The sequence below is a fragment of the Mercenaria mercenaria genome, chromosome 1 (genome assembly GCF_021730395.1).
Source record: "Mercenaria mercenaria strain notata chromosome 1, MADL_Memer_1, whole genome shotgun sequence".
Lineage (NCBI taxonomy): Eukaryota > Metazoa > Mollusca > Bivalvia > Venerida > Veneridae > Mercenaria > Mercenaria mercenaria.
The window spans coordinates 99,332,265-99,357,580 of record NC_069361.1 but is presented as its reverse complement, the minus strand read 5'-3'; the positions used below and the strand labels follow the sequence as shown (position 1 = coordinate 99,357,580).

The 25,316-nt window shown below is 36.2% G+C and overlaps 2 protein-coding genes across 2 annotated transcripts in view; one reads left to right on the top strand and one right to left on the bottom strand.

Annotated features, from left to right (window-relative positions):
• Positions 1-25,316, bottom strand: part of LOC123529040 (uncharacterized) — a 62,512-nt gene that overhangs the window by 6,043 nt on the left and 31,153 nt on the right. The window lies entirely within an intron of this gene.
• LOC123529035 (uncharacterized) lies at positions 60-18,199 on the top strand. Its single transcript, XM_045309209.2, has 2 exons — positions 60-570; positions 12,796-18,199. Exons 1-2 carry the CDS (start codon positions 260-262, stop codon positions 14,234-14,236), a joined length of 1,752 nt encoding a protein of 583 aa, XP_045165144.2. The 5' UTR covers positions 60-259; the 3' UTR covers positions 14,237-18,199.

The following is a 25,316-nucleotide window of genomic DNA, read 5'->3' as shown; positions in this document are numbered from 1 at the left end:
ACTTAAATACAGATCAAATTTCAACTGGCGTATTGATTTAAAATTCATATATGGGTAATCAATATTTCAGGGGAAGAGGAAGTTTAAAACTAGCTGACTTCTAAGAAGAAACAAAGTGAATTGGAGAAACTTTGTTAGAAAAGTGATTTATCTAACTGCTGTTTAGAGACCAGTGAACCAAATGGGACTTTAACTGAAATGTTTATGACGTGAAGTAATTTAGGTCAAAACGGTGACTGGAGGAGTGACAGATACAGACATGCTTTCTTATGAAACTTCTGATTTACTGTGCTCATTGTGCAAAACGAGAAACAAAACTACAGAAGCTGCCAAGTTTTGTGTGGATTGTCGGGATTATTATTGTTCAACTTGTGTCGAGTTTCATGATGACGTTCCTGCTTTATCCCGGCACAAGATTCTCGACAGTAGTCAGTTCCAACCAGGGGCTGGCCAGGTGCTACAAATGGTTCCTACAGAACGCTGTGACAAGCACAGCCACAAACATGTAGACATGTATTGTCTGAATCATGATGATGTTGGCTGTTCTGCATGCATGGCGGTAGATCACAGGTAAAACAAGATGGGTGCTTTTTGAAAAAATCCATGTCTTCCGATATATCTAATCTTGGTATTCAACGCAGATTTTTAAGGAATTTAAACAGAATATGGATACTCAAGGTGAAATATTTTTTTAAGATATATGCAACACAAAATGTGCACTATGATGTATGTATTTTTCTTTTAGTCAAGGACTACAACTCTGGTCTGGATGAGCGATATCGCAAACACCAGGTGCACAATAATCGTGACCCTGCATGATCTTTAAACTTGATCTCCAAAAGCAATTGGTCTTCTTCTAGTTGTATTAAGGGTGATATGTTTGAAAGCCATAGCTGTGGTACTTTATGACTCTTAGGTCCCGAAACCATTTTCAGTCTCCCATGATATTCACAGTGTACAGACTTTCTGTACACCCAAAAGGAAGTCACCAAAAACTAGACATTCACTTTCTGTTTTCAAATTTTTGGAAGTAGGTAGTAAGTATTTTTATGTTTTTCTCTGGCTGTTTGAAATAAATATTCTTGTTCTACATATTTTTCAGTGTATGATAAATGTCTCTGCAACATACAGTCGTTAAATGGACATTCATCGCTTGAAATTAAAACGTATTTTCACCAAAAACACAGATGGTCAAAGCAAACGACAAAGTATTCAGGCTAAAATGCTCATTATTTTGGAATTGCGAAGGAATTTCGTGTCAGAACCCCTTCTGAGTGTTTCATTATCAATCCATGCACATGAGTTTTTACGTACAAATATGCATTTACAATCCTGAATAGTTGAAATATTGTTTAATCCAACATGCATCTGAATTATGAACTGTCTAGTCGCAAATCTTGATATAAAACTGTTCCACTATTTGCCAAAATCAGTACGCCTATTCAATAAAGAAATGATGACGTGTTTGTGCTTATAAGCTCCATACACTGTACTAATTGAATTAATAAATAAGTTTTGTAAATGTATTTTACTTGCTACAGTCAAACAGTATTTATTGATCTATTTCACCAACGACTGTCCTAATGTCTTGGACAAGAAATAGAATCTATATGCGTGTTTCCGCTCACATACAAGAACAAGAGGGCCAAGATGGCCCTAGGTCGCTCACCTGAGTAACAAACCATAACAGTGTAAGCATGTTTTACCTATTGATTTCATGGAAACAAATATTCTGACCAATTTTCATTAAGATTGGACCTAAAAACGTGGCCTCTTGAGTGTAAACAGGCATTTTCTTTGATTTGACCTAGTGACCTAGTTTTTTACCCCACATGACCCAATTCGAACTTGTCCGTATCATGAAATAAAACTTTCTGACAAAGTTTTGGGAAGAAAAGAGTGGCCTCTAGAGTGTATACAAGCTTTTCATTTGATCTGACCTAGTGACCTAGTTTTTGAACCCACGTGACCCAGATTTGACATCATCCAAAACTTTATGATAACAAACATTCTGACCAAGTTTTATGAAGATAGAATAAACAAGAGCTATCACTAATGGTGACAAATGCCCCTGCAGCACATTGACCTTTGACGTGGTGACCTTGACCTTTGACCTGGTGACCCTAAAGTTAGTAGGGGTGGTGTACTCAATAAGTACTATCAGCACGTGAAGTTTGAAGGTCCTGGGTGAAGTGGTTCGCGAGTAAAGTGCCTTCATGCAAAAAGTTAACGTTGGCCCCTGTAACCGTGACCTTTGACCTGGTGATCCCAAAGTCAGTAGGAGTGGTGTACTCAGTAAGTACTATCAGCAAGTGAAGTTTGAAGGTCCTGGATGCAGTGGTTCCCGAGTAAAATGCCTTCATGCAAAAAGATAACGTCAGCCCCTGTAACCGTGACCTTTGACCTGGTGACCCCCAAGTCAGTAGGAGTGGTGTACTCAATAAGTACTATCAGTATGTGAAGTTTGAAGGTCCTGGGTGAAGTGGTTCGCGAGTAAAGTGCCTTCATGCAAAAAGTAAATGTTGGCCCCTGTGACCTTGACCTTTGACCTGGTGACCCCCAAAGTCAGTAAGAATAGTGTACTCAATAAGTACTATCAGCAGGTGAAGTTTGAAGGTACTGGGTGCAGTGGTTCGCGAGTAAAGTGCCTTCATGCAAAAAGTTAACGTTGGCCCCTGTGGCCTTGACCTTTAATTTGGTGACCCCAAAGTCAGTAGGAGTGGTGTACTTAATAAGTACTATCAGCATGTGAAGTTTGAAGGTCCTGAGTGCAGTGGTTCGCGAGTAAAGTGCCTTCATGCAAAATGTTAACATTGGCGTGTAAACAAGCTTGTTCTTTGATTTGACCTGGTGGCCTAGTTTTTGACCCCACATGACCCAGATAAAAATTCCTTCCAGATTTCATGCAGACAAACATTCTGACAAAGTTTCATGCATATCAAATGAAAAATGCAGCCCCTATTGCATGCACAAGGTTTTTCTTTGTTTTTATCAGGTGACCTAGTTTTTGTCACCAGATAATCCAGATTCAAACTTGGGCTGAAGATCATCAGTATCATTTTGACCAATTTTATAAAGATAAGGTCATAAACAAGGCCTCTGGAGTGTTATCAAGCTTTTCCTTTGCTTTGACCAGATGACCTAGTTTTTGAACCTACATGACCCAGATTTGAACCTTACCTAGAGGTCATCAAGACAAACATTCTGATCAATTCTCATGAGTTTCAAACTTTAACTGTGGACTCTAGAGTGTTAACAAGATTTTCCTTTGATCTGACCTAGTGACCTAGCTTTTGACCCCACAAGACGCTATTTCCACTTTGGCCTAGAGATCAACATTCTGACCAAGTTTCATAAATGTGTCCTCTAGAATGTTTCACAAGCTTTTCCTTTGATTTGACCGGGTGACCTAGTTTTTGACCCTACATAACCCAGATCTGAATTTGACCTAGAGGTCATCAAGACGAACATTCTGACCAATTCTCATGAGTTTGAAATTTAAATTGTGGTCTCTAGAATGTTAACAATATTATCCTTTGATCTGGCCTACTGACATAGTTTCTGACCCCACATGACCCAGTTTCGAACTTGACCTAGAGATTAGCAAGACAAACATTCTGACCAAGTTTCATAAAGATTGAGTCACAACTGTGACCTCTAGTGTGCCGGCAAGCTTTTCCTTTGATTTAATTTGACCTAGTATTTGACCCCATATGACCCAGATTAAAACTTGAACTAGCGGTCATCAAAACAAACATTCTGATCAAGTTTTATAAGGGTTGAGTCGCAACTGTGGCCTCTAAGAGTGTTAACAAGCTTTTCCTTTGATTTGATTGGGTGGCCTAGTTTTTGACCCCACATGACCCAGATTCGAAATTTACCTAAAGGTCATCAAGACAAACATTCTGATAGTTTCATAAATATTAGGTCAAAACTGTGGCCTCTAGAATGTTCATAAGCTTTTCCTATGATCTGGCCTACTGACCTAGTTTTTGACTCCACATGACCCAGTTTCAAACTTGACCTAGAGATCATCAAGACAAACATTTCTGACCAAGTTTCATACAGATTGAATCACAACTTTGGGCTCTAGAGATTTTTCACAAGCTTTTCATTTGATTTAACCTGGTGACCTAGTTTTTGAACCTACATGACCCAGTTTCAAAACTGATCTAGAAATCATCAAGACTAACATTCTGAACAAGTTTCATATAGATAGAGTCACAAATGTGGCCTCTAGAGTGTCCACAAGCTTTTCCTTTGATTTGACTTGGTGGCCTAGATTTTGACCCCACATCACCCATATTCAAATTTGACCTAGAGGTCATCAAAACAAACATTCTGACCAAGTTTCATAAAGATTGTGTCACAACTGTGGCCTCTATAATGTTCATAAGCTTTTCCTATGATCTGGCCTACTGACCTAGTTTTTAACCCTACATGACGCAGTTTCAAATTTGACCTAGAGATTATCAAGACAAACATTCTGACCAAGTTTTGTAAAGATTGGGTCACAACTGTGGCCTCTAGTGTCCACAAGCTTTTGCTAGGATCTGGCTTACTGACCTAGTTTTAGACCACACATGACCCAGTTTTGAACTTGACCTAGATACCATCAAAAACATTCTGACCAAGTTTCATAAAGATTGGGTCGCAACTGTGGCCTCTTGGATGTTCACAAGGCAAATGTTGACGCACGCTGGACGCTGGCCAATGACCGATCACTTTGTGCTCAGGTGTCAGTGTGAGCTAAAAATACTACTGTTTGCAGATCAAATTGCCCATTCACCTTTTTTTTAAATCGGTAGACTTTTACCTTTGCATCACAAAAGCAGCGATGCTGAAGCTATTTTTGGACCTCGTCTTTACAGGTTACTCAGCCCTTTAAGTATTTTTTCCGATACGAGTCAACTGAATGAACTTGTTTATATTGGCTGCATGACCTAGAATTTTACAAAATAAAATGCCGATTTAACTCATTAATACCTGCAGCCATACCGCCGCTTAATTTACTGGTATCAATTTTCCGATACATTCCTGAGCCTCTTATCAATTTATCTGCTTTGTATGCCTGTGGATTTTCACTGATAATCAATAATCGATAAGATCTAGGCATCCTTTGATCAATATTAGGGACAAACGCCTGTTTATAAAAGATGAATAAAACTGAAATTTTCACAACTGATACTACAATTTATGATCTATTCAATAATTTAAAATTTACAATTATTTTGATTTGGAAAATCATTTTGCAGGTCAACTGAAGCAACTGAATATGGAAAACTGAAGATCTGACATAGAAAAACAGCCATTATTTGATTATTTTATATCTATTCAAATGTCATCTATTGCTAAACGTTAAAGCAAATGACATTACGAAAGAACAAAATCATACTCGATTTAATAAAATTAAAAATACTGAATAAAAAAGAAAGGTTCTGCAGTATATTAGAATGAGAAGAAAAAACAGGCACTACCTAGAAATAACTTTCTAATTACGATATTTAGTGATGAGTATATTAAAAATACATGCTTAAATAATAAATATTTTGATTGTTTCGATCGCTTCCGGGTTTTATAAATCTTTAGAGTAAAATATTTTCATTGGTTGACTTTGACAGCAGTCCAATCGTTAGTACTATGACAAACGTAAAATCACGTCACGCGGCATACAGTACTATCAGGCGGATAGCGCATTTATGTGATCCTCGGCATACGCGCCTGTTATCTTTTGACGGATAAATACGACATGCGGTACTCGACAAGAGTTAAAATGAATGCATAAATGCGATCTGCGTCCTTAATGAGTTAAATACTGTTGGAACGGGTGTTTAACCGGAATGTATCAGATATACTAATGTTCATTTAAAATTTAAATGAATCTTGCCACAATGCCACTTCATTACAGGCATTTTTCTGCCTAAATTTCAGTACCTTTTGCTGCAGACTTTTCTTTTAAATAATGTATCTCGTGTTTAGTTTTCACAATAATTATACAAGAGGGTCATGATGACCCTGGATCGTTTACCTGAGTAATATGAGCTACATGTTTCAAATGTCAAACTGATGATAAAATATTAAGAAAGTCAGTAGGTCACATTCATACGGTGCCCATAAAGTGACATGTTACACACTTTTTTCCACTTAGGTAATGTGAGACTTTTTTTATTTCGTTTAAAACGAAATCATTTCCTTTTAACGAAATAACTATTTCGTTTGATTTTGTAACAAAATCATTTCGTTTAAACGATTCGTTTTAACAAAATGTAACTTATTTCGTTTAAACGAAATCATTTCGTTTTAACGAAATAATTATTTTGTTTTAACGAAATGATTTCGTTTAAACGAAATAAAAAAAGTCTCTCAGTACCTAAGTGGAAAAAAAAGTGTGTAACATGTCACTTTAGGGGCACCGTACATTCATGGTCAATAAAATTCAGTTTTACGATTTGTGTGCAAAACTGTGTATGTCATCAAAATTTCAAGGCTGTATCTTAACAAACAAGAAAGTAGGTCAGTAGGTCAAGGTCAGTCAAGTGACATCATATTACTTGGGGTCATCAGGTAATTATAATTTAACAGTCTTGGAAATTGGATCAGATGATTTTTTAAAGTATTTTTCCTATATAACTCACATTATAACTAAGTGACCCCAGGGCGGGGCCTCATTTAATCCCAGGGGCATAATTTGAACAATTTTGGTAGAGGACTACTAGACAACGCATCATACCAAATATCAAAAGCCTGAATCGTATGGTTTCAGACAAGAAGATTTTTAAAACTTTTTTCTATACAAGTCTATATAAAACTTGGGCCTCTTTTCACCCAAGGGGTACAATTTGAACACTTTTGGTTGAGGACCGTAAGACAATGCTACAAACCAAATATCAAAGGTCTAAGTGTTGTGGTTTCAGACAAGAAGATTTTTAAACTTTTTTTCCTATATAAGTCTATGTAAAACTTGGGACCCCCGGGGATAATTTGAACAATCTTGGTAGAGGACCACTAGATGATGCTACATACCAAAAATCAAAGCCCTAGGCCATGTGGTTTTGTACAAGAAGATTTTCAAAGTTTTCCCTATATAAGTGTATATCAACCATGTGACCGCCAGGGCTGGGCCATATTTGACCCTAGGGGGATAATTTGAACAATTTTGGTAGAGGACCACTAGATGATGCTACACACCAGATATCAAAGCCCTAGGCCCTATGGTTTTGGACAAGAAGATTTTTAAAGTTTTTCCTTTCGGTTGCCATGGCAACCAGAGTTCTGCATGGAATTCAATTCTTTGAATAATTTTGAAAGGGGGCCACCCAAGGATCATTCCTGTGAGGTTTGGTGTAATTCTGCCCAGTGGTTTTCAAGAAGATTTGTTTAGAAATTGTTGACGGACGACGGACATCAAGCAGTCACAATAGCTCACCTTGTCACTTCGTGAGTTAAAAAGTTGAAGGGGCAATTTGATCTGCAAACAGTAGTATATACTTTTTCCACTCAGTTTGACAGGACACTGCTTTTTTTTTTTTCTTTGTATTTTTAGCTCCGCTATTTAGAATCCTTATGATCTCTGTACAATGGTAGCATGTGGTCACAGTACGTACTGGCCCCGTACAATCTTTAGAGAACGCAATAATTGTAGGCTATCCTTACGGGCATCGCAGACAAGTTGTGCGGAGCTCACAAGGAGCCCGGCCGTACCTCGTACGATATCCTTTGGCTCGTACGGCGCCCATATGGTATACATGCGACAGGAATAAACCAGTTTGGTGGCGTCTGAAAATTATCAATTTGTAGCTACTCAGCTGAAGCGATTACATCCAAAGTCAATATTAATTCATCAATATTAATTAACAGTAAGTTAAGATGCCTCCTATATTGTATGCTTTTGCAATTCTAATTATTTACATAATTTTAAACATACCAACACATATTTACAACAATTTATTTACACTTAGGTACTTTGTACGCTTTTGTATGTGGGGTACAACTCTCTGCAGTATTTCCCGGAACATCTCGGGTTCCATCCGAAAGAACCCTTTAAAGTCCCCCCCCAGGACTCTCGCATTAGTCCCTGCATGAGGGTATCATACTGCCCCAGCAGGAGGCGCCGTTGCAACCATGGCTTTACCCAACACATACGTCTCCGCTGCCGCCGCCGCCGCCGAGCATTCAGCTGTTCTTATAGCAGCAGTGCTATTAATAAAATGTCATTATGGGCACGAGCCTGGTGCAGCGCGAGCCACATGTGCATCAGTCTGAGACGATGTGGCTTCATTCTGTACCATGCCTCGACAGTACCTGGAGGAACTTGAAATATACTTATGTTTCTATACCATCATGAATTATTAAGGAAGTCGTGCGGAGCCCATACTGCTATCGTAAGGCCCTGCGAGTCCTATGTCAACATCGCACATTCTCCGCACGGTGTCCTTAATATCGTACGGACATTGTATGTTGACCGTGCGAGTCCCCTGCGATAAGTCGTGCGAGCATCGGCAAGCCTCGCAGTTTTTCAAATCCACACGGACATCTTGTGATGCCTGTATGAGCTCTTCCAGGACCCGTGCGGTTCTCATACGAGGCTCCTGTGAGCTGCTCCCGACTTCGAAAATCTCTACGAGCTCACCGACTTCCCAAGTCCTCTACAAGTTCAAAAAATCCATACAACGATCGTAATACTCACCGATGTCCATACGGCCGCCATACTAATTTGCCAAAATTCGACTGAAAACCTACTTGTACGGAGCTAGTAGCATTCTTGTGACCAGGGTAAAACCTGACTTGTTTTTGTTTTTTGGGGCTTTTTACAGAATTATGCCTTTCATAGTTAAACTCTTTGGGCAAGTTTCGTTTTCGGAACATATCTTTATTACTATCAAAGATAATGACGTGAAACTCAAAATATGTACAGTGGAACCTCCCTAATCCGAACACCTCTCTAAACTGAACAAATTACTTGGTCCCATTTTTTCTTATTCATTCTCTATTGTAAAAATACCCTTGTAATTCGAAACCTCTCTACTCTGAAAACCAAACAAACTTTTGAGATTTTTATATCTAATTACATTAAAATCTACCCTTCTAATTCAAACCTTAGTCAATGTCTCAGATGTAAATCTTGCTCTTTTTTGACACTTTTGAGTCTGTTTACAATTTTAACTATTACTCTTTATAAAGGTGTAAACAGCAATAGGCCCAAACACTGTCTGGTAATCAAAAGTCATGTCAGATTTTTGCTTTGTACATGCATGCAATTAGCACAGATGTGAAAGAAGCAAGTACAAGTAGTTTGTTTGAATAGTTGAATAGAAATCTGTAAGAATAGACATACGTGCAACAAGTATTGCCAATGTAAAAGATCCTTATTTATCTGTACCTTCCTCACATAATTTTGTGCAATTTGTTCATTTAAAGCAGCAATGTGGTACTAAATCGGATCATTACTCAAACCGGACAGGTAAAATATTCTCCTTTTAGCTACTTTCTTTGAATGTAGGAGTGGTGAAAACAAGAGCTGTCAGTGGACAGTGCGCTCGACTATTCTCAGTGCTTGATAGTATAATATAAGCTATGAGTAAAACTTTAACATTACAATAAGCATATTCTAAGTCGAAAATGGGCCATAATTCAGTCAAAATGCTTGATAGAGTTTCCTTCTCCTTTTCACAGACTGAGGTCATGATGGTAAACAAGTATGCAAAATATGAAAGCAATATCTCAATGGACTTTGAAAATATTTGGGGTGGTACGCAAACTTTAACATTTATTCTGTCGAAAAGGGGCCATAATTCAGTCAAAATGCTTGATAGAGTCGCCTCCTCCTTTTAACAGACTGGGGTCATAATGGTAAACAAGTATGCAAAATATGAAAGCAATATCTCAATGGACTTTGAAAATATTTGGGGTGGTACGCAAACTTTAACATTTATTCTACGTTGAAAAGGGGCCATAATTCAGTCAAAATGCTCGATAGAGTTGCCTCCTCCTTTTTACATACTGGGGTCATAATGGTAAACAAGTATGCAAAATATGAAAGCAATATCTCAATGGACTTTGAAAATATTTAGGGTAGTACGCAAACTTTAACATTTATTCTAAGTTGAAAAGGGGCCATAATTCAGTCAAAATGCTTGATAGAGTTGCCTCCTCCTTTTTACAGACTGGGGTCATGATGGTAAACAAGTACGCAAAATATGAAAGCAATATCTCAATGGACTTAGAAAATATTTGGGGTAGTACTTAAACTTTAACATTTGTGTGACGCTCACGCTCACGCCGGGGCGAGTAGGACAGAGCCCTCTATTCTTCGAATAGTCGAGCTAAAAATGTTTACAAGTGATATTGAGAAGTTGAATTAACATGAAATTTCTATTACATTGAAGCAATCTACATGTTGCATATAATTTAATATTTTTTTATTAGTCTTTTTATAAAAAGATTAATCTACACATCATGTGTAACAAATAGCATACGTTTTGGTTCTAAAATAGAAACCTCCGAAAGCCCCTCTAATCCCAACTTTTTTTCTGGTACGAGCAAGTTCGGATGAGACAGGTTCCACTGTATTCATTTCTAATATCTGCATGTGTCAAATCAACAGTGTACGAAATTCAGATTTGAATCCACTAGCCCGTTCGGGCTACCAGATTTGAAATTTTCCAAGCCCGACACCAATTTCACTAGCCCGAACTTTAACACCTTAAAATACATAATTTTTGCACCATATAACATTTTGCTTTACAGACATCTCTATGCATGTTTGAAGTAATAAAAAAGACATACAGTACATGTTTGCCATGTTTTTGAAAAATTTTAACTCGAAATACTCCAGTCCAAATCAGCATCGTCAGAGTCCAAAAGCATCGGACATGACACTCCTTGCCAAAACGAAATCTAAACTGTTACACCCGATTTTTTAGGATCCGCACTCGCCAATTACTGCAACTCGGACTGTTGACAATTTGCAAGATGTAATAACGGGTGCTGAATACACATTTACACACACGCTGATAGCATAATTTAAGCTCCGCCTACTGCAGTTACTTGTGAGATTTTCGCGAGAAGTGTGAAAGCTAATCAAATTATCCGTTACGCTAGAGGTGATTGTATTCAGCCAATTAGCGCTGCGGTTACGTCTTTGACACTGTGTTTGATTGTCAACACGTGAAAGTGCAAAAACCAATAATTCCATACGCGTTTCTCAGTCTGGAAAATCACGATGCAGTACTCGTTTAATTAGCATGATTTTTTAAACAAATGAGGAAAATTCGGTAGCTTGGTCAGGCTTGTACCTGCGGAAAATCGGTAGCCCGAGCTGAAATTTGGTAGCCACGGGCTGTCGGACTACCGTGAATTTCGAACACTGAATCAATCCCCATCACTTTGTTAGTTTATTGACAGAATTATGCCCCTTTCATACTCGGTTGAAGTTTTTTAGGCAAGCTTTGTTTTCTGGACATAACTTTTATACTTTCACAATTATTGAGTTGAAACTCAAAATATAGCTTTAGCCTTTACCGTCAACTGCATCTGTGGAATCAATACCCATAACTCCGACTTGCATTTCGCAGAATTATGCCTCTTCCATACTTGACCTCTAACCCCATGAATAGTAGGGTCTTTCTAAATCTTAGTGTATTTCCTTTTTAAAATCTAGAAAATAAAGGTCTCTTATCACTGAGACACAAATCTATTTACTGTCAAATCGCTGAATAGTTGAGCGCACTGCCTTATGGACAGCTCTTTAAATATTTTTACTTTCCAAGCCCCTGATTCTTGAATGCAGGTTATAAATGTTTTGAGAAGAAATTTCTGCTGGAATGATTTGAAAGTTTTTTGTGGACAGGGAAAATGTTTTTTCATTTAAATAGACTTTCTGTTTTACTTTCAAAGGGCTGTCATTGTGTTTTGTTGAGGTGTGATCTATTACTTCAGGAAAAGTGGAATCGAAACTGCAGTAATAACATCTGAACTGGTCCATGACTGTTCTGAAAATGAAAGAAATTATAACTTTTATTTTTTCAACTGTTGTTTATCATCAACGTATTCATTACTATAGAGCCATGCTAGTATTTATCGATGTGTAAGATATTTATCTACGAGGTAGCAAAGGTTTCAAACCTTTGTAAAAGCTCAAGATACATGTATTTCAAAGAATTAATAGTTACATTACGAAATCAAACAAATATCAACTCGTGATTTGACTTGAACTTAAGAATATAATGAGTTTTATCAGGCATGTTTGGTATCTACGTAAAGAGTAGCTCTTAGACAATACGTATATTAAAGAAATACACTTACTTTATGCGATATTAACAAAATGAACAAAGAAAATCCAAGTCATCTGTGACAGCAAAAATTTGTGTTTTGATTTTTGAACGCCTAGTTATTCGTGACTTCCGTTTGAGTGTACAGGGAGTCTGTACACTGTTATACCATGACCTTGCCCATTCATAAACCTTATGACCAAAAACACAAAAGGAATCCTCCATAATACTGTAAAGTTTGAAAGCTATAGCTATAATACTTTGTGACTTAAAGTCAAGAAAAGATAGATAGATGGACAATGCCAATCCTTAATACGTCTTTTTTTCAAAACGGACAAATATAAAATACTATAATTTGATTTGTAGGTTCACATTACATATCTGACAATAATTTGTTTTACTGAATCTATTTTGTACATGATGCACATTCTCCTGAAGCACTTAAAAACTAGGTTGTTACTACATATATGTTTTGGTAAGAAAGTTTATTTCCTCATATATAACACAAATGACATTTTCTTTTTAGATTGTATCAGGATATATTCTACATACCTGATTTTATCCAAAATAATGCTGACACATCAGATCCTCAAGCAATTTATCAAGAACTAGATTCAACTACAGATGTTCTGGAAGATCAGCACAAAGAAGTCCAACTTGAAAAAGAAAGACTTCAGAAGAGTAAAGATCAAAGTTTAAAGAAGATGAAAGAATTCAGAGTAGAAATCAATCAGCATCTGGATCAGCTAGAGCAAAAGTCTACGGCAGATATAGAGGGCAAATACAAACCCAAGCTGGACAAACTTGATGAACAAATGGATGCAATTCAGAAAAAAAAGGTGAAAGTATCATCAGCTAAAGATGATTTATCAACTGCCGGTGAGAATGTATCTCAAGTGTTTGTTAGCACTAAGAAAGGAAAAATTGCTGCTGATGATGCACTGAAATATGTTGATGAAATAAAAAGGGACATAAAGGGAAAAAACGAAGAGTTTATACCTGAACGAACGCTGACATCACTGTTGAAAGAACTTAATCTTCTTGGTCAGTTAACTGAGACAGACACTGGATGTTATCAGCCAAAGCAAAAAGCATCAGTAGTTACAAGTGGAGAAAACAGTAGTAAGAAACAAACAGGCAAAGCTTCACAAAATGACTGCAAAACTTTAATAAAGGTGATAGAAAAGAAGAATTATAACATTAGAATACCATCAGACAAAGAGGAGTGTAATATCTACAGTGTCTGTGACCTTGATGATGGAACGATAATACTAGCTGACTATGGCAACAAGAAACTGAAGCGTGTGGACAGTTTAACATACACTGTCACTAACTACTGCAATGTATCTGGTCAGCTATACCAAGTATGTAAGATCAGTAACCAGGAAGTTGCTGTCAGTTGTGGTCTTTATAAATACATTCAGTTTGTGTCACTTGGAAGTAAAATGGTACCAACCAAACAGATAAAAACTGACCACAGGTGTTATGGTCTAGCTTATGCTGCTGGACATTTGTGTATTTCAGACGATACATCAGTATACATATATACTGTATCAGGCAGCAAGCTGCAGCGGTTCAACCCATTTCAGTCTGGACAGAGACTGTTCTCTGACACCTACAGTCTAGCTGTCAGTAATGATGGTTCCAAGATTTATGTTGCTGACTTGGACTTTGGACTGATCTCTTTTGACAGAAATGGAAAGGTTCTTGGAAAATTCAATGGACCAGAGCTGGGACAAGCAAGTGATGTTTGTACAACAAATAATGGAAGTGTGCTTGGGTGTGGGTATAGATCTAAGAATGTTTTACAGTTTACTCCAGACTGTAAGAAGATAGGGGAAGTATTGAAATGTGATGCTGCATGCAGTTCTGTCTGCTATGATCCTAAACAGAGCAAAATTATTGTTGGTTGTTGTAATAACAACATTGATGTGTACAAGGTTGTTGAGTTAGAGATAAACATCTGAAACAAAATGATCCATTTATCTACATTAGACATTAACCAACCCGCTTCATATTAACCAGTAAAGACAGGAACTGTTCTCCAATACCTTCAGTCTAGACCAGAGTTAAAACATGCAGAGGAATGTTTGTATAAAAAATAATGGAGGTGTGCTTGTGTGTGGGTATGGATCTAAGAATGTTTTACCGTTTACACCAGACTGTGAGAACATAGGCAAAGTATTGAAGTGTGATGCTGCATGCAGTTCTGTCTGCTATGACACAAGACAGTGCAAAATTATTGTTGGTTGTATAATAACAACATTGGTGTGTAGGAGGTTGTTTAGCTAGAGATGAACACCTCAATCAAAATTATCCACTTAACATTATAAAACAATATTTGGGAAATAATACATATATAGTGACTATATGATATCATACATTTTGTATCTGATGTTTAAATGCACCTTACATTTCAAATAATGTTATAGATCTTGTAGTACATAGTTACTTAATATATTTTTCATTGCTATGTTTATTTTCATTTCCATGCCAATTCTACCATATTTAAATCAAGTCTTAACTTGGCTTGTACAATCTTTACACCTTGTGATATAACTAATTGATACTACTATCCCTTAAACTAATTGAGACAATTTAATATTTGATGTAACATTTATTACAAACAACATAGTCTGAATAAAATAAACTAATTTTGACTTGTACCATCTGTCAACTCTGTGTAGTGACTGGACAAAACACTTTTGTCATATCAGACACATTAAATTGTCACCTACACTCAAATTACTTTTCAAAATTAAATACATTGTCATTTTATATGTTTTCTATGTATTTTTTATGATATTTGGGCAAAGCAGGCTAGCTTAAACTGGACTATGTTAGGTAATATTGTTGAAATCATTTGTAAAAAGTGACACATAAAAATAATATTGTCAAAACAGTTCTTGTAGGACCTAAGTCTACTCTGTAAAACAGTTTTTCATTGGCTAAAAACTTAAGTCCAAAATTGTCTTAATAAATTTAATTGGCAAATGAAATAAGTCCGCCTACCCCTTGATTGGCACCTCGGAAACTACAAAATGGGAGATTTTAAGTGGAAGTCACATCAACCTTCGTGACAGAAATAAAGAGTGTTGCACTTATTAGCACTTATTATCTTGTCATTATTATTACAGGTATGTGCATTCTATGTTATTCTCTATTTTTACAAGTTTTCATATTTTTCTTGTTAAGGACTTCAGCCTTAAACACATTGCTTATATTTTACTACTTTGGCATCTTTTATGAATATGTTAAGGGAAACTTTTATTCTATACTGTTGTTTATTTATATTTTAAGAAGTAAAATTCTTTGTCATAAAATAATGATGAAAAACTCTTTTCTTGGCATAAGAATGAGTAGTAGCATGCTATATTGTTATACTTGTACATTCTGATGTGTGTATGTTCATGAGTGTTTAATTCTTTATATTACAGTTTTCTTTCGTATTGATTTAGTTCAACTTTATTTTCATTTCATGAATTTTAGTAAAATAGATTTTGGCATTACCATATTTTAGTTTTACATCTGTGAGATCAAATAATTATTTTACTCTGTAAAACAGTTTTTCATTGGCTAAAAACTTAAGTCCAAAATTGTCTTAATAAATTTTATTGGCAAATAAAATAAGTCCGTCTACCCCATGATTGGCACCTCGGAAACTACAAAATGCGAGATGGTAAGTAGAAGTCACAACCACAGGCACGGTCCAGTGTATATTTTTTTGTTTGATATAAAAAAAATGTTTTTTTTTCTCACACAAATATACTTTATATATGTTAGTCAAATGAAAAAAAAATCGATGACAAAAAATCTGGTCACAATATCATATACATGGAAAAGGTGAACTATGCGAGCGTAACGCTATGGGAAGCTACTCTGCAAACTTGTAGAACATTTCAAAATCGGAGTTTAAACACTTGCAGCCGCTACCTGCATGATTGCACCTTCAAAACATTTAAAAGGTCAGATGTTGTTATTATTTGCCGGCTTCGGATTGGTTGAAAAATGTGTAGGGAAACCCGTAACATTCAATGAGACTTCAGCTGATTGGTTAAAAATGTGTTGCTTTGAATCATGAAAATATCCTTAAAATCTGGAAATATAATGTTTTCTGTGCATTTTGAAGTATTTTATAGCTGCCTGGCTATATATTTAACTTTGAAATTAGCAATTTAGTGAAGTCAGTACTTGTTGGAATTCACCACTAAATTCAATGCACAGTTGAGGGTGGTTGTCTTTGAATGGAAACAGAAAAAAAATGGATCCTGCATGCCCATGTAAAAGTGTTATTTTTTTGTGTCTGGAAGGCTATTTATCAGGGTAAATGGCACCTCATGTGTCAACAAAAGTTTTAAGGGGGTCCTACAGAGTCATTTCTTACAATGTAAGCCTATGGAAAAATTAATAGCAGTGTGACCTAAAGCCTTCCATAAATACTAAACTGATCCCATAAATTGCTTTGAAATACACAGTACAAGTCCCTAGGAGCGAAATATTTCAAATATCCCCGGCGATTTCAGCTGCCAAACGAAGTGATAAAAACCAGGAACACGTCCGCTATCTGGAATGAAATCACCGGGAATAACTGAAATATTTCGCTCGTAGAGACTTGTACTGTGTTTTTCAAAGCAATTTATGGGGTCAGTTTAGTATTTATGGAACGCTTTAAATGTTTCGAAGGTGCAATCATGCAGGTAGCGGCTGCAAGTGTATAAACTCCGATTTTGAAATGTTCTACAAGTTTGCCGAGTAGCTTCCCATAGCGTTACGCTCGCATAGTTCACCTTTTCAATGTATATGATACTGTGACCGGACTTTTTGTCATCGATTTTTTTTTCGTTTGACTAACATAAAAGTTTGTGTGAAAAAAAAGGATTTTTTATATTAAACAAAAAAATAAACACTGGACCCGTGCCTGTGGTCAGAACAACCTTCGTGACAGAAATAAAGAGTATTGCACTTATCATCTCGTCATTATTATTACAGGTATGTGCATTCTATGTTATTCTCTATTTTTACAAGTTTTCATATTTTTCTTGTTAAGGACTTCAGCCTTAAACACATTGCTTATATTTTACTACTTTGGCATCTTTTATGAATACCTTAAGGGAAACTTTTATTCTATACTGTTGTTTATTTATATTTTAAGAAGTAAAATTCTTTGTCATAAAATAATGATGAAAACTCTTTTCTTGGCATTAGAATGAATATTCTTGCATACCAGACGGGGATTTCTGGTATTTTTATCGGTGCTGGAAAAATCCATCTTACACCCCGGGGTGTAAGATGACTCTCGTGTTGTAAATGACGTATTACAAACTACATATATATGTAGCAATTTATATTTTATTCATTCTTATGCCAAGAAAACAGTTACCCTAGAGGCCGGAAATTCCCATCTGCACCTATCACAGGTGAAAGAATCTTATAGTAGCATGCTATTTTGTTATACTTGTACATTCTGATGTGTGTATGTTCATGAGTGTTTAATTCTTTGTATTACAGTTTTCTTTCGTATTGATTTAGTTCAACTTTATTTTCATTTCATGAATTTTAGTAAAATAGATTTTGGCATTACCATATTTTAGTTTTACATCCATGAGATCAAATAACTGCATTGGTAAATCTTGGAATTATATTCCTAGTACCTCTTGCTTTACTAAGTGAGTGTTCATGTTTGAATGTTTAGACTTTGCTTTTTCCCCACAGCAAACATTTCTGAGTAGAGATTCTTCTATATAAATTCTGTAAAATTAAGTAGAATATTGTTTGGTATAAATCCTTATTAGAATATTTTAAGTAATGCCATGATCTAGATTATTTTATTGTTAACATTATGTTTATTATATGCTACATATGATATCGGTATGTAATATATATTTGTTCCACAATAACCTTCGTGAAAGAAATAAAGAGTATTGCACTTATCATCTCGTCATTATTATTACAGAAATACATGCAAAAATATAAAATGTAAAACTATTATTCAGCTGCTTTATTTTTTCACCTCTAATCATTTCAACACATTCTAAAACTGTCCATTAAAACAGCACAGAAGCTGAATCTTGCAATAACCTACCAGTTTCAATACAGAAGAACACCAGTGTGTACCAGTTGAAGGACAAGTAAAATTTTGATGCAGGGCATCAAATCGCCAGAAAACTAAATTTATAATAAGGCAAAAAATTCATGAAATTTAATGATATACATATACTCCATATCGACAAAATTTATTACATGATCAGAAATAGGTAAACAGAGAGTTTCCCAGCCAGTGTGTATAACCATACCACATGTACAGTACACGTTGCAAAGACTAGTATTATCTTGAATAAATAACACACAAACTTTGAATTTAATTAAGTTTTTAATTGTTTAAATGAAAGACTTAGTACACATTTTTTATTTACCCAGCAATACAGCTGCATTGTCTGTCAAGAATATTTGATTCTTTTAGACAATGTATGTGGTATTTCATTTTTCCTCTGACTTCGAAATTTTGCTTCTAGAAGGAATTTTCTGTTTTACACACAAACGCATCATGTACATAACTTTCAATAAAAAATTGTATCCTTTTTCAAAAACCCTGACACACTCCCAATCTCTGGACATAAATACTGTGTGCTAAGACAATCTACATTTCTGAAACTTTACTTAAAAGTAATTTACATAAGCCTCTAAATGTTGAAATCTATTTGCATAATTATGTTACGAGGAAACTATGCACACATTTAATAAACAGAAAACTTACGACATGAAACACACACGTGTATTGTTTTCCCACCAAAATATAACACAGAGTGCACCAGCAATAAATTTATTTTTAGTGCTCAGAGTTCAGGATTTTTGTTAACCGTCTGTATTTCAAGTCGTGAACTATTTTCATATTAACATCCGATAAATTGAATTTTGCGCGACGACATCGAATAACAAGAGCACCGCCTTGCGGGTGCTGACGCTCATCTGATTTTTTTTGTATAATAGAAATATTGTCCTACCCATGATTTTCTAAGTCTAAAAAGGGCCATCATTCTTGCAAAACGCAGGATAGAGTTATGTTTCTTGATGTACAGTGTCCACTTATGATGGTGAAAAACTGTTGCAAGTTTTAAAGCAATAGCTTTGATAGTTTATGAGAAAAGTTGACTTAAACATAATACTAAACCAAGAAAATGACTTTCTAAGTCCAAAAGGGGCAATAATCATTGCAAAAAGCAGGACGGAGTTATATTGCTTGCTGTACAGGGTCAGCTTATGATGGTGAGCAAGTGTTGCAAGTTTCAAAGCAATAGCTTTGATAGTTTAAGAGAAAAAGTTGACCTAAACATAAAACTTAACCAAGAAATAAAATATTTTCTAAGTCCAAAAGGGGCCATAAATCTTTCAAAAAGCAGGATGGAGTTACGTTTCTTGCTGTACAGGGTCAGCTTATGATGGTGAACAAGTGTTGCAAGTTTGAAAGCAATAGCTTTGATAGTTTAGGATAAAAGCTGACCTAAACATAAAACTTAACCAAGAAATCTGATATTTTCTAAGTACAAAAGGGGCCATAAATCTTGCAAAAAGCAAGATGGAGTTATGTTTCTTGCTATACAGGGTCAGCTTATGATGGTGAACAAGTATTCCAAGTTTCAAAGCAATAGCTTTGATAGTTTAGAAGAAAAGCTGACCTAAACAAACAAGAGCTGTCTAATGACAGCGCGCTCGACTATTCGAAGAATTGATTGAAGAATGGGGTCAAAATATTTCCACAGATATTCAGACAAAAGAAATAAATAGATTAGACAAACAATGTTCCTGTATTTCTTTGATTTCGATAAGTCTTGCACTAAATGGCAATGTATGAACCAATTTCAAAGTCCAAAAAGCGCCATAATTCAGTCAAAATAGTTATGTACTCTTGCCTACAGATGGAAATCATAATGATAAACAAGTGTTCAAAGTTTAAAAGCCATATGTCAAATAGTTTTGACAAAAGGTGGACTTGTATGAAAACAGAACCAATTTCGAAGTCCAGAAAGGGCCATAATTCAGCAAAAATAGATGACAGAGTTATGTACTCTTTCCTACAGACAGAGACTATTATACTAAACAAGTGATAAAAGTTTCAAAGCCATATGTCAAACACTTTACAAAAAATATGAACTGGTACGGAAAACTTAACCAAGATTTCTAAGTCAAAAGGGGCCATAATTCAGCCAAAATCCTTGATGGAGTTATGTACTCTTGCCTATAACTGGATATGGTGATGGTAAACAGGTGTTGAAAGTTTCAAAGCTTTATCTCAAAAGACTTTGTCAAAATATGAACTGGTACGAAATATTAACCCAGATTTCTAAGTCAAAAAGGGCCATAATTCAGCCAAAATCCTTGATGGAGTTATGTACTCTTGCCTATAACTGGATATGGTGATGGTAAACAGGTGTTGAAAGTTTCAAAGCTTTATCTGAAAAGACTTTGTCAAAATATGAACTGGTACGAAATATTAACCATGATTTCTAAGTCAAAAAGGGCCATAATTCAGCCAAAATCCTTGATGGAGTTATGTGCTCTTGCCTATAACTGGACATGGTAATGGTAAACAAGTGTTGAAAGTTTCAAAGCTTTATCTCAAAAGACTTTGTCAAAATATGAACTGGTACGAAAAACTTAACCAAGATTTCTAAGTCGAAAGGGGCCATAATTCAGCCAAAATACTTGATGGAGTTATGTACTCTTGCCTATAACTGGCCATGGTGATGGTAAACAAGTGTTGAAAGTTTCAAAGCTTTATCTTAAAAGACTTTGTCAAAATATGAACTGGTACGAAAAACTTAACCATGATTTCTAAGTCAAAAGGGGCCATAATTCAGCCAAAATCCTTGATGGAGTTATGTACTCTTGCCTATAACAGGCCATGGTGATGGTAAATAAGTGTTGAAAGTTTCAAAGCTTTATCTCAAAAGACTTTGTCAAAATGTGGACTGGTACGAAAAACTTAACCAAGGTGTGACGCCGACGCCGACGCCGACGCCGTGGTGAGTAGGATAGCTCTACTTATTCTTCGAATAGTCGAGCTAAAAACTTAACCAGGCAACACCGATGCAGACAACCACTCAAGTGATGACAATAACTCATTTTTTCAAAAAATCAGATGAGCTAAAAATGGTGGCATCCATAACGTTTTCGGTGGCAGTGCCTACCAGTTTAATCGGGAGAGGTGTATTGAATGAAAAAGACAGGTTACCCTTATAAGGACCAGAAATGGACAGAAAATATGAGTTCCCGCTGTAAATACTCTTTTGATTTATACTGACTTGAAAAGAGACTGGAGTAGCCCTTTCCACAAACACAATATCAGTCATGAAACACACGTGCTTCTTTCCCGCCGAAAATTATAATAATTTGTCCACAACATAATTATTTTCGCAAGCGTGCACAATCGATCTCGATCAAATTTACCAAAAGTATCATCAGATGTTAAACAAGAGGTTCTTACAGTTTTGTATAATTATAGATTTTTTTTTTGGTTCAATACATTTTTTTTCTTTAGAACAGACAGCAAATTATTGCAGCAGATGACTTTGTGCACGTGAACAGTTGTTTCTTGTTAACGACGCTTTCAGTAAAAGACAGGTTCTTATTTGCAACATAATTATTGAAATGTATGAGCAAAAATAACATTTTACATCTAGAAAAATATTATTATGGTCTGACGTAAGTATGGTATTTCATGCTTTGAAAATTCGCTTTTTGCACTCGTCGCCAATGTAAGCTTGTCAATGCAGCAATCATCAGTCGATAAAATGTCATCTAATATATTTTTCACACCTTGTGATGCAAACATACTGGCTGATGTAATTATCTGCCAGTTATAGAATTTTTGTTTGTTTTGGGTTTAACGCCGTTTTTCAACAGTATTTCAGTCATGTAACGGCGGGCAGTTAACCTAACCAGTGTTCCTGGATTCTGTACCAGTACAAACCTGTTCCCCGCAAGTAACTGCCAACTTCCCCACATGAATTATCAGAGGTGGAGGACTAATGATTTCAGACACAATGTCGTTTATCAAATAGTCACGGAGAACATACGCCCCGCCCGAGGATCGAACTCGCGACCCCGCGATCCGTAGACCAACGCTCTTACCTACTGAGCTAAGCGGGCGGGCTACCAGTTATAGAAATTCGGGGGGTTAATTGAAAGTGATTGACGTTCGGGGGTTAATTGGAAGGGCTGCTCTGTCACGTGAATGCAGTTTGGATTCATGTTCTGCAGCTGATCGGAATTTATAACAAGAGGACCATGATGGTCCTGAATCGCTCACCTATCTCCACATGACCCAGTGTTCAACTGAGTATGACATCGTTATTTCTATTATTTGACATAGTGACCTAGTTTTTGAGCACATGTGACCTAGATATCATCAAGATAAAAAATTCTAACCAATTTTCATGAAGATCCATTGAAAAATATGGCCTCTAGAGAGGTCACAAGGTTTTTCTATTATTTGACCTAATGACCTAGTTTTTGAAGGCACGTGACCCACTTTTAAACTTGACCTAGATATCATCAAGGTGAACATTCTCACCAATTTTCATGAAGATCTCGTGAAAAATATGGCCTCTAGAGAGGTCACAAGGTTTTTCTATTTTTAGACTTACTGACCTAGTTTTTGACCGCACATGACCCAGTTACGAACCTGACCTAGATATCATCAAGCTGAACATTCTCACCAATTTTCATGAAGATCCATTGAGAAATATGGCCTCTAGAGAGGTCACAAGGATTTTTCTATTTTTAGACCTACTGACCTAGTTTTTGACCCCACGTGACCCAGTTTCGAATCTGACTTAGATATCATCAAGATGAACATTCTGACCATTATTCATGAAGATCTCATGAAAAATATGGCCTCTAGAGAGGTCACAAGGTTTTTCTATTTTTAGATCTACTGACCTAGTTTTTAACCCCACGTGACCCAGTTTCAAACTTGACCTAGATATCTTCAAGGTAAACATTCTGACCAATTTTCATGAAGATCCATTGAAAAATATCGCCTCTAGAGAGGTCACAAGGTTTTTCTATTTTTAGACCTACTGACCTAGTTTTTGACCGCACATGACCCAGTTTCGAACTTGACCTAGATATCATCAAGGTGAACATTCTGACAAATTTTCATGAAGATCCATTGAGAAATATGGCCACTAGAGAGGTCACAAGGTTTTTCTATTTTTAGATCTACTGACCTAGTTTTTGACCCCACATGACCCAGTTTCGAACCTGACCTAGATTTCATCAAGGTGAACATTCTGACCAATATTCATGAAGATCTCATGAAAAATATGGCCTCTAGAGAGGTCACAAGGTTTTTCTATTTTTAGATCTACTGACCTAGTTTTTAACCCCACGTGACCCAGTTTCGAACTTGACCTAGATATTATCAAGGTGAACATTCTTACCAATTTTCATGAAGATGCATTGAGAAATATGGCCTCTAGAGAGGTCACAAGGTTTTTCTATTTTTAGACCTAATGACCTAGTTTTTGACCCTACGTGACCCAGTTTCAAACTTGACTAGATATCATCAAGATAAACATTCTGACCAATATTCATGAAGATCTCATCAAAAATATGGCCTCTAGAGAGGTCACAAGGTTTTTCTATTTTTAGACCTACTGACCTAGTTTTTGACCCCACGTGACCCAGTTTCGAACTTGACCTAGATATCATCAAGGTGAACATTCTGACCAATTTTCATGAAGATCTTGTGAAATATATGGCCTCTAGAGAGGTCACAAGGTTTTTCTATTTTTAGACCTACTGACCTAGTTTTTGATGGCACGTGACCCAGTTTCGAACTTGACCTAGATATCATCAAGATGAACATTCTGACCAACTTTCATAAAGATCCCATGAAAAATGTGACCTCTAGAGTGGTCACAAGCAAAAGTTTACGGACGCACGGACGGACGACGGACACCGCGCGATCACAAAAGCTCACCTTGTCACTTTGTGACAGGTGAGCTAAAAAAAATATTCTGCTCAGTGGGCCAATAAAAAAATTCGGAGCGCAGTGTTTTTAGCAGGTCGGTCATGAGACAGCAAACAAACCTATTTCTAATTTTGGCCCTACTGATATGGAGTATAGGGATAAGTTCTTTGTACATTTTTCCTATTTTCCTAAAAAGCTATCTTTTGAAATAATAACTAGAATGTGTCTGTAGGACACAGGGTGTGCCCCCCACTGGTACATTTTTCACAAATAAGGGGCAATAATTCAAATGTTTGCAGTCTTAATGGGGTATAGCCTCAACAAACATTTTATGAAAAGGATTCTTTATTCTAGGCCCTATACTTTTTGAGCTATGAGCATCACAAACAAAAAATCCACTATTTTGGCTATTTCAAGGGCCATAACTCTGTAATAAGAGCTAAGATTCTCAAGAAGAATGCCAAGTGAGCAACGTCACATCATGATAAAGACTCCATCAAGGTTTCCTGATTTACATCTAATACTTTTTGAGCTAGGCATATAATTAGGTAAAAAAGTGCATATTTTTACTTTTTCAGGGGCCATAACTTAAAACAAAAGGGGTGGAGCCAGCCAAACAATTAGACATGTGCAAGTTTATATCATGATAAAGACTTATGCAAGTTTTAAACCATTTATATTAAATACTTTTTGAGCTAGGTGCGTCACAAGGTGAAAATGTACATTTTTGACTATTTCAGGGGCCTAACTCTAAAAATAGGGGGCAGACCCAAATAAAAAATGGCAGGTGCGCAAGTTCATATCATGATTAAGACTCATGCAAGGTTTCATGAATCAATATCAAATACTTTTTGAGCTGGGCGTGTCACAAGGTGAAAATGGGCATTTTTGACTATTTCAGGGGCCATAACTCTGAAATTAGGGGGTGGACCCAAATGAAAAATAGGAGGTGCGCAAGTTTATATCATGATTAAGACTCATGCAAGGTTTCATTAATCTATATCAAATACTTTTTGAGCTAGGCGTGTCACAAAGTAAAAATGTGCATTTTTGACTATTTCAGGGGCCATAAC